The following is a 10743-nucleotide window of genomic DNA, read 5'->3' as shown; positions in this document are numbered from 1 at the left end:
AATGATGAGATCTATAACGTGACCATTCTGTTGTCTGAAACTACACTCGCCTGCCATAAGCGCCACATCATCTTTTAAAGAAGTAGTGACTTGACCCATGATGTTTCTTTCTGTTTTATGAAGTTTGTTGTATGAATATGCATCAATAGAAGTGAGGACTTTAAATCCAAAGTTGATTTTGAAAAATGTGATTTCTTAGCTCATTAATAATACAAAAAGACACATCTTTACAATCCTCTGTAATAACATGCACTGACTTCAAGTGCTTTTTTGCTACAGAATTAATTCCTTGCCTGTTTATTGTACAGTGACTATGGTTCCTTCTTTAAAGAACTGAGATGAAACAGTTGATTTACTGCTGTTGTCCCTTTTATCAGTGACACAAAGTCCGCATGTCCTTGGCTTCGCTCCAGTACTGATTTTACTTTCACCCTTTGCACCTTGAAAAGTTTTCTGGTTTCCCAGCCCTCGGTGGTCACAAACATGCTTTCTCTGTCATTACGGCAAACACTACGGGTGAGTTCATTTGTTTTTGTAGTTAATTTGTTATGTGATTTTTAAAAAATATATAAACACAAATCCACGTGTATCTGCACCCCTCTTAAGAGTAATTGTAACTTACTCACTTTTTACTGCAAACTGGGTCAGCCTGTCACCCCAGGTCACCTCAAACAGAAAACAGAAACATCTGGTTTTTAGATTCAAATTGCATGTACGACTTTGTATTTCCAATTTTTCAGTCCAGTTGCATAAGTGTCACCACGTTTGTCTGATAACTGTGATTATCTCAGGTCATCAGAGGAGAAAAGAGCGCTACTGTTTGTCCCAGAATATGTTTTGTTGTTGAGGGAAAATCGACTGTACACCCTTTATGCAAGACTAGGCTATACTCAAGGCTTAGAAAACATAATGAACACAAAAGATGAAAGGAGGCTTGCTTCAACATTTATTTATGCTTGAACAATAATCTGTCTATTAGGCCAAAGTAACACATAGTTACATAACTATCATACACCTACAAGCTGCCTTCAACAAACAAGACCCTGATAAATAAGTCACTGCGTGTGTGGCCAGCCCTCATTACACTTTTCATGTCCAAGGTTTTCCATAACTGCTCCACTGAATAACACGTTTGCTTTTTCACTGCCTTTTATTTAATGGATTGTTTAGAACATCAAAAGACACATTATTCTAACTCCCTTGTTTCCGAACCCCCGGTGCAAAGTATTACAATTTTGAGTGATGAAAGTGTTTTACACTGGCTCACTCTTCCTGAGGTTTTCAAAAGACACCAAAGGAGCAATCTTGGACAACAACAGCTAAAAAAAGAGCCCCCCAGAAACTTTTTTTTAAACTCTATACACAGTTTATAGCACAATGGAGAGTTGCATCAAATCCTGTGACTCAGTATTTGTCTCCTCATTAAGGTTTTATTAACTACACTGTGTTGTTCAATAGAACAGACTCATAAGAAATACAGCAGCATCTCTCCAAGGTCTTCCCACACGACTTCCATATTTTCTTGCATATTATTTGCATTGACAGAAAACAGTTTTACAACTTTTGTTTAAAAAGTGGATGCTTTGTTGTTGACTGAAATGATTCTTTTGTGTTCATCCACCTCCGTGCAGCCCCTCTTCCTCAGGGTGTCAGGATGTTTGGGCCGAGAGGGGCAGGTCACAGCGGAGTCGCGCAGGCGGGACCTCAGCAGCACTGGCAGGTGGACGGGACAGGAGAGCCTGGCTGAGGACGACTCGGAGATGTGGAGCCTCCTGCAGCAGGAGAAGGACAGACAGTGTCGGGGACTGGAGCTCATCGCATCAGAGGTGAGACACATATGAAGAGGAGAGAGACGGACGCAGTGGAGAAGAGATGTGTTTCATGATCAGTTTAATTCACATTCATTTATACTTTTCTTTTAATATTTGTCACATTTATTACTAACTCTTGGTACATTTGTTAGCTTAGTTACATTTAGACTCTTTGGTCTCACCAGTGAAGCTTATTCACTCTGAAAATTAAAATTAAAAGAAAGGTGTTGGGCAATTGTAAGTAATAAAACAATAATGGAGAGTCAGAGTCGGATCCCTTGGATTATTTTTATCCAGCCCGGATATAGTACACACACAGGACAACAGACCTCAGATTAATTTTAAAGGTCCCATATTATGCAAGGTGCACTGTTAAAGTTCTTTTCAGAATAAATGTGTGTCGCCAGTGTATCTGCAGATTGCCAAACTTTCTCTTTTGCAGCTGCTCCATCTTTGAGTAAATGTGTGTGAAAACATGCGATCTAGATTTGGCTCCCCTTATGATGTCATAAGGCGATCTGTTGATCATGTGACCTCCTCCAGTCCTCCCGCAGGCCAACTGTCCCCGTCCACTGAAAATCTCCTGAATCCACCTCACTGTCCTTCATTGTTTTTCCTCACTAACTCCCTGTAACATGAAGATGCGGCAGCGAAGCAGCTGATTGATAAACATTAAACCATGTACACCTGCCCTAGTGGGACCTCCAAATATAAGTATGAGTTTTAGATGCACAATGCAACAAGATTTATCACCCTAAAGAAATGACTCAGGAAAAGCGTTTGTTTGCCGTCACTGAATGGATAAACTCTGGATGTTCAACCCAGCTTTTAATGCATGTTTTATGAAGGAATAAATATATTTCATTATATTACAGTTTATACCGTGGTCTGGGTGAATATTTGATTCTGAATCTTGGTAGCATTACGTTACCTTTCTGGCTAACAGTTGAGCCAAATTGATCTATGAACTGAGCGGAGTTTCTTCTTTGGCAAATGACCATGGTATAAGTGGGATAATGCCTTTCAGAGTTTCCATTATCAGGAATCAATTTAGTCCGTGGAGGCAGAGAACTGTCTGATGCGCAGCGGAGGGCTTTATCGTTGTGCATTATCCTTTATATATAGCATAGTCAGAGAGCCACTGTACTGTTATAGTATGTTTACACTGCTGTCCCTTTTCTTCAAGCGACCACACGGAGGGAAAAAAAGCTTACAAAGTTGCACTAGACGCTTTACAACCTCTTCTATGTATAATCTTCATTGTAAAGACACCATTCAGATGCAGGTTGTATGTAAACTGTGATGACCCATGACCACCAGGCTAGTGAAGGGGATCAAAAGCGACTGTTCAAATGTTTATTCAGTGTCTTGCGTCATAGAGTCTGTGTGAAAGCGGTACAGGAAAAAAAACAGGTGCGTTTTGACACATAAACGCTGCCTCACCTGCTTCTTCCATTCATATTGTTGGTGTTTGAAGTTGTGCCTGAACATAAATTCACAGCAGGGCGATGCATGTCATTCTGCAAACAGATTTTAATTGTCAGGCAAGGTGGAAATTGGTCTTGGCTCTTTGTGCTGACACATTTCATGGGAGACCTTCACAGATCGCTCACAGTCAAAGAATATATTTAAATATCAAAACCATCTTTGCAGTGAGTAAAGACAGTATGTGCAAATGAAGAGCCAAACAGTGAGCCTCAAGGCTCAGTTCATTACCTGCATGGTGTTGGGTCTGCTTTGTATCTTCTGCAGGATATTAACTGTTCAGGCTGTGACTACAGGCGATTAGGAGAAATTGTTCTTTGTGCTGTCTTATAGACAGAGGCGTTGATGACAGTATGTGAGACAGAAAGCAAGAAAAACAGCTTAAACTCCAGAGCAGTGTAATCACAAGTCACCAGAGTTATAGTGTTGTAGGATTTGTTGGAACTGTTTTCTTCAGAGATCTCACTCAGATTTCCTTCACATTTTCTCCCTTGCAAGTCACTGATTTGATCTAAGTGGAAGCTGTGGGAAAAGAAACGAGCTTTCATTCTCCTATTCTCCAGCAATTATGAATCCACAGCACCATCAGTCACAATGGCATCTGAAAGATTTTCATCTTCGTGTGCATGTGCTGTCAGTCGCCGCTGAAGGCTGATTCCCAATGGAGACCCCTTTGTTTTTTTTTTTCTCCAGGAACGTAGTCAAATGATCCCATTAGGTTCCCCCACTGATTTCTACCATTGATCTCCACATTTTAAGTTGAGACAGAGGAGGAGGGGCGATCGTTTATGCGTGTGTGTGTTTGTGTGTGTGTGTGTGTGTGTGTGTGGAGATAGTGTTTTGAAATGTCATAGAGAGAGATTTGTGTCACATGGGGGACTGGTTTTAAATCCCACTGGAATGATTGAGGGATCCCTGAGCAGTGACAGGTTTGGTATAATAACAAGGCAGAGGGGGCGGCTGAGGAGGACAGGGAGAGAGAGAGAAGATGAGCAGAAGTAAGAGTGAGAGGAGGCTGAGACAGGGAGAAAAAATTAATTCACAGTTCATTTCCTTTTCTGCAGCTCCATCTCTCCTCTGACTCTCAAGTGTCTTTGGGAGACTTGACACTGTGCTGAACCTCACAGGGATCCAGTATTAGATTTCTATAGTTATTCCTTCATTTGATTATAGCACCTCTAACATTTTAATATTTTTTGATGATTTAATTCATTTTTGCAGCCTCCTGAAAAGGCTGTGATGACCCTTTTGTAAGATTTAACTTTAATTTGATTATCCTTCTCTGACTGTGAAACTAGTCTTATTGTTTTTGTATAATTTGTTGTTGCAAGAGAAATTAAATGCTGTACTGAGTAACTCAAGTTCAGACTGTGGGCGTTCTGTGTAGCTGGGTCTTGCTAAAAAAAAAAAAAAGAGCAGATGTGTTCAGTCGCCTTTTTCCAGGTAAATAAAGGTTATATTTGGATGGTGACAGTGTTCTGAATGTATGAGCATGATAAAAAAAAATGTACCGTGTGTGGCTCTGCATTGTGACACTGTGTTTGTTTGTCCTGTCAGAACTTCTGCAGCCGTGCAGCTCTTGAGGCCCAGGGATCCTGTCTGAACAACAAATACTCTGAGGGATACCCGGGACAAAGGTAGCTACACCGATACTCCACTCTCCAGAATATACTGTTATGCCTGCAGAACTCTGACACATTTTCACAACTGCAATTCTGTGAAATTTAATTTTTAAAAGTGAGGGAAGAAGGCTTGAGATAACAGTGATGGCCATCTAGAATGTATATGATGTAATTCAGCATAAGATGATACAATACTGTACAATATAATACACTATTATATGATACGACGTGAACCGATACATTACGATACGATGCGATACGACACGACACAATATGGCACAATACGATACAACACGAACACTGCGGTACAATGACAATTTGATATGATATAATATGATGTCATACGATACAATACAAAATGCTATGGTACAATGACAATAAGATAAGATACAATACAACATGATGAAATACTATATGACATGACACCATAGTGTAATATGAAATGATACAATACAAGTCATATGATATTATACATTACAATGTGATTTGATCCAATACAATACGATACGATTAGATACAGTATAAAACAATACAAAACGATAGAATACGATATGATACAATATAACATGAAACAATGACTATGACTGCATATGTTATGGTCTTAATCACCGCCTTCTGTCGTTTTATCGTCAGGTATTATGGTGGTGCAGAGATCGTAGACCAGATTGAGCTGCTGTGTCAGAAACGAGCGCTCACCGTCTTCGGTCTGGACCCAAATCTGTGGGGCGTCAACGTCCAGCCATACTCCGGATCCCCCGCTAACTTTGCAGCCTACACATCCGTACTGCAGCCTCATGACCGCATCATGGGCCTGGATCTGCCCGACGGAGGACAGTGAGAGAACATGTTCAAGCCAGAAACACTTATTTAATCTGTACAGAAAAAGATGTAATAAGTAATTTTTATGATTCTTACAGGGTATTGTTTTACATACTAATAATGCAACTATTAACTATCAACTATTAAATATACCTATTACCTATATACCTATACCTATATAAACCTTATTCACTGCATTTAGATTTGACTTGTTATTGCATTATCTGACAGTTATTGCAGTTATGTAACATTAGGAGCATCTAGTATTTACATGACCAGATGAATTCAGGATCAGGCTACAGCAACTGAAGAGTATCTGTAGATCAGAGGAAGGAGGCAGGGAGAAGAAGGTTTTTGAAGCACCAAAACTACTGAAGTCAGTCTCACAGAAAAACTTGCATAACCCCTCACCTGCTGAATGTCTGGCATGCACACTCTGCTAAAATTTAATTTCAAAACCTACTTTTTTCTTTATTCCACCACATTTCAGCCTCACCCACGGCTACATGACAGACACCAAGAGAATCTCAGCCACCTCCATCTACTTTGAATCGATGCCTTACAAGCTGGATGTGAGTAATTCGGTTGAGTCACTAAAGAGAGACTTGCTCCAGCTGTTTATTATGAGGTGCTTTTGACCAGTGTCTTCCCTCTCTCTCTGTCTACCTGTGTCATCTCAGCCCAAAACTGGCCTGATAGATTATGACGAGCTGGAGAAGACGGCCCGACTCTTTAGACCCAGACTCATTATTGCAGGAACCAGCGCCTACGCTCGCCTCATCGACTACTCCCGCATGAAGAAGGTACTTCTATTGTCAGGAATCGTGTCCATTATGTTGTATTCTAAAGAGGTAGTGGTACAAGTAGTGGTAAAAAGCATTTTCATAGACCTTAATTGTATCAAGAAGCCATTTATTAAGTTCCTAAAACAAGAATAGCAACAAAAATAGGAAACACAAACAGGAAAAAACAAGTTAAAAAGTGATCAATGAGTATGTACAATAAGATTATAAAAATTACACTCATTGTGTTGTGCTGTGTGTGTTTCAGCTGTGTGTGGAGCTTAATGCCTACCTGCTTGCAGACATGGCTCATATCAGCGGCCTGGTGGCAGCAGCAGCTGTTCCCTCTCCTTTCCAGCATGCTGACCTGGTCACCTCCACTACCCATAAGTCCCTGCGTGGAGCAAGGTGAGGGCCTGGAGGTTGTGTGCAGATCATTTTTTGTCAAAGAATAAGAAATAACAGAAAAAATACAGTTTAATGTCTTCAATAAAGTGTGGTGTTACATGAAACTATTGTACAATGCAACATGCACATGATAAGCCATGCAAAAAAAAAGTTAAAAAAAAAGATTAAAAGGACATTTCAAAGTACATTTGGCTTCGTGGCTTCACTCTGCAGAGCTGGGCTTATCTTCTACCGGAGAGGTGTGCGGTCTGTGGATAAGAAAGGTCGGGAGGTGACCTATGACCTCCAGGACAGGGTGAACTTTGCTGTGTTCCCATCACTTCAGGGAGGACCCCACAACCACGCCATTGCTGGGGTGGCCGTCGCCCTCAAACAGGTCCAGATATCAACTTTAATTACTGACATCCAACAATAGCCAACAAAAACAAACAAGAGAGAGAAAATCCTTTGGGAAAACAGTCCGCAGAACATTTTGAACACCAGCTTAATTTCAGTAACTCATGTATTAAACATCTGGAGTGTCCTGATATGGTCTCTCTCTTTACACAGCATCATTTCTGTCTCTGCAGGCTTCCACTCCCATGTTCAAACAGTACATCGCTCAAGTGCTGCTGAATGCCAAGTCCATGGCTAACGCTCTGCTGAAGAAAGGCTTCACCCTGGTGTCAGGTACTGAGGGAGCTGTTTTATGATAAAGATGCATTTGTAAAAAAAAACACATATACATATACATTAGTTATTTATTTATGTTTCTGTGTTTTTTTCACTGACTGTGGAATTAGATTCAGCATCTAAAGGAATATTGCATTTCTACCACTCAAAGTACCTGATGCAATTGCTTTTGGGTTGTTTCTTTTTCTTTTTTTGCTCCAACCTAATTTGCATTCTGTTTTCATGACTTTGGAAAAGTTCACTTTACCTTCACTTGACTTCAGTTGAATGGAGGGAAAAAAAAGCCAATATTAAGAGGAACTGTCTGCATGAAGGTTTGAGTGGAGAGTAAAGGGAAATGCCAATTTATCTCACCGTCAGACACATTTTCCCACCAAGCTGCTCTGAAATTAATTCTACCAAAAAGTCAAACAAACAGCAAACCTCCTCCTCCTCCTCCTCCTCCTCTCAGGTGGAACTGACAACCACCTGGTCTTGGTTGACCTTCGTCCTCGCGGGATGGATGGGGCTCGAGCCGAGAGGGTCCTGGAGCTGGTGTCCATCACCGCCAACAAGAACACCTGCCCCGGAGACAAAAGCGCTCTGACTCCTGGAGGACTCAGGCTCGGTAGCCAAATTATTTCAAGCTTGAGTGGGATGTGCCGGTTAACTGATTATTTTTGAGAGCTGCAGAAGTGAAGGTTGTTTGGGCAGAATCTGTCAACCAGCCATCCTGCTCATATGCCTCTGGACCCTTTCTTCTCTCTCCGTGTGATGTGTCTCTGTTTGCCTTCGTCTGCCTGTATGTCTGTCGGCCTGTCAGTCAGTCTGTCTGTCAGCTTGTGTCTCTCACCAGTCTAAATCTCCTTATTGAATTTATCAACAGTGATCACCCTCACACTGCCATCATTTTAATTCTTACCTTCCTTTTTTATGTCTTTCAGGAACTCCGGCTCTGACATCCCGACAGTTCAAGGAGGCAGACTTTGAAAAGGTTGTGGGGTTTATTGATGAAGGGATTCAGATCGCACTGGATGTGAAGAAGAAGACCGGTGAGAGAGGAAGAAGTTTCTCTGTTTTGAGTTGACATCTGATTTATCCAGTTTGGGGCTGTATAAGCTAGTCGACCCGCTGTGGGGAAATACTGTTTGTTGAGAGGGCTTTCTAATTCTTTATGACCAAGATTAAGTATTGATCATGTGTTTAAAACATGACAATATGAGTGCATCAAAGGAAATTTTTACATTTTAAAAAAATGTTTATTCATACAAATAAACACTCAGTTTTCAGTTCATTGACACACTGAGTTAAAGTTACTGCAGCCTAATATAACTCAATAACCTAATATTTATGTTTAGAAGATATTTTTAGGCAGATTTATAAAATTAAAACCTCACACTTGCTGTTTTGATTCTTCTGTCCCTCAACAGGAAATCTGGCCACCTTCAAGTCCTTCCTGCTGGAGGACTCAGAGACAGTGTCGCGCATCGCTGAGCTCCGCCAGCGGGTGGAGCTATTCGCCAGGCCCTTCCCCATGCCTGGATTCACTGACCACTAACCTTTTCTCCAGAAACGAAATGTGGAAATGGGTCTGATCACGTATAATACCACACACAGAGAGGCGGTTTCCCCACCACATCATGGACATATCCTTTATCCCTTACAACTCCTTTAATCTAATAGATTCTCTCTGTTTTTTAATTAATGTTGTCATGGAAATAAACATCGTTTCAAACCACCATCAGGCTCATGTCTGCTTGGTCAGTCAGCGATAACATCTGCACACAGTCACATTTCCAAATTCACTAATGACACTATATTTGCAAAATAACATTAAAAATGTACTTTAAGTCAAGGCTCCCTATGTAACATCTATAAACACTATATAAGCATTGAATAAATGGTGTATAAGACACTACAAAGTAGCTGTAATCACCTATAAGTCTTAATAATGTATTTGTCAGGAACTATAACTCCTCCTGTGTGGCACCCCTAACTGGAGGCTGGTGTATAAACAGATAATAAATGGCAATATAGTAAAACACAGTTATAATCTCATGTCTTCATTAGAGAAGTTCGACTTGTTGACAGATATTGTACACTAATAAATACTTTAAAATGTTCTTACAACTGCGTACATCTACATTCTGGTGTGATATTAGCATTCATTAAAGGTTTATTTACAGCTTATGTCAAAGTTTAACCTAAATGTGTTATGCTCTGTATGAAGTGATACCACATTTAATGGGATGATGTTGAATTATCAGAACTGTGTCACATTAGCAGGTTTCAGTGTATTAGCAGCCCAGTTTATTAAGCTTCAACAATGTATCACAGTTCTGTGCAAAATTCCTGGGAAATTATGTTTGAACATACTAGATGATGTAAAATAATTAGTTTTATGATGAGGTTAATAATGATTTACAAAATATTGCACAGTCACATGCATTATCTTGCAGTTACCAGCCTACATCAACAGCTGCTGCTCTTATACGTCTTCTCCTTCTCAGACAGGACTGTTCTTTCCTGCCCTAAACCGAGAAGCACCGTGAGCGTTTTAGGTATTTGGCTTTTTGTCACTAAGCTCTTTTAAGAGCCCTTATCAACGTCAGGATTTGTCCCAGGCCCTGGGAAACTCACAGCAGCTGTGCTGGGAATTGAACACATGCTCAACTAACACCCACTAAACCACAAACCAAGAGGGGGAAACAGTTTAACAGCACACAGTGTTTTTGGTATAACACACTAATGTCACCGTGTATATCTTCATTTTGATTTTGATTTGAATTTGAATTGTTAAGGAGTTGTGAAGAATGTGCAATGTAAATACAATAGATCCTTATTGCAATAAAAACTCATGTTGAATGTTTAATTTTGTTGAAACTTGTTTGCGCACACATGCGTTTGTGAGAGTTATGTTCACAGTCGAAAGAGGGAGGAGACTGCAGAGTTTATAAACACTGATCCATGTTGAGCTGCTGGCATTTCCTCTGGTCATTTCCTCTCATTGTCAACATCAGAGAACGGTCCAGAAAAAGAAAAAGAGAAGCTGATCTGCAGACAGTGACAGAGACCTGACAGGGAGACAGTCAAAACCAGAGCTGCACAAAACCCATTTGATGTGTTTTCAGTGGGCATCAGGCGCCCGATTTGTCTAATGTAGAC

The 10743-nt window shown here is 40.5% G+C and overlaps 1 protein-coding gene across 1 annotated transcript; it reads left to right on the top strand.

The window, feature by feature from the left end:
* The first annotated feature begins 441 nt into the window (after positions 1–441).
* Positions 442–9271, top strand: LOC139209361 (serine hydroxymethyltransferase, mitochondrial-like). The gene is made up of 12 exons (XM_070839022.1): positions 442–516; positions 1632–1826; positions 4854–4933; positions 5552–5752; positions 6228–6309; positions 6418–6540; positions 6788–6927; positions 7141–7303; positions 7497–7596; positions 8051–8206; positions 8523–8630; positions 9009–9271. The coding sequence occupies exons 1-12, from the start codon at positions 484–486 to the stop codon at positions 9134–9136; spliced, it is 1509 nt and encodes a 502-aa protein (XP_070695123.1). The 5' UTR covers positions 442–483; the 3' UTR covers positions 9137–9271.
* Positions 9272–10743: the final 1472 nt, after the last annotated feature.

Source organism: Pempheris klunzingeri, chromosome 11, assembly GCF_042242105.1.
Source record: "Pempheris klunzingeri isolate RE-2024b chromosome 11, fPemKlu1.hap1, whole genome shotgun sequence".
NCBI lineage: Eukaryota > Metazoa > Chordata > Actinopteri > Acropomatiformes > Pempheridae > Pempheris > Pempheris klunzingeri.
This window is presented reverse-complemented; position numbering and strand designations above follow the sequence as displayed.

Coding starts and splice junctions, on each gene's coding strand:
- LOC139209361 (XM_070839022.1), top strand. CDS start 484: ATGCTTTCTCTGTCATTACGGCAAACACTACGG. Junction 6,310..6,417: donor CGATGCCTTACAAGCTGGAT/GTGAGTAATTCG, acceptor GTGTCATCTCAG/CCCAAAACTGGCCTGATAGA. Junction 6,541..6,787: donor ACTACTCCCGCATGAAGAAG/GTACTTCTATTG, acceptor TGTGTGTTTCAG/CTGTGTGTGGAGCTTAATGC.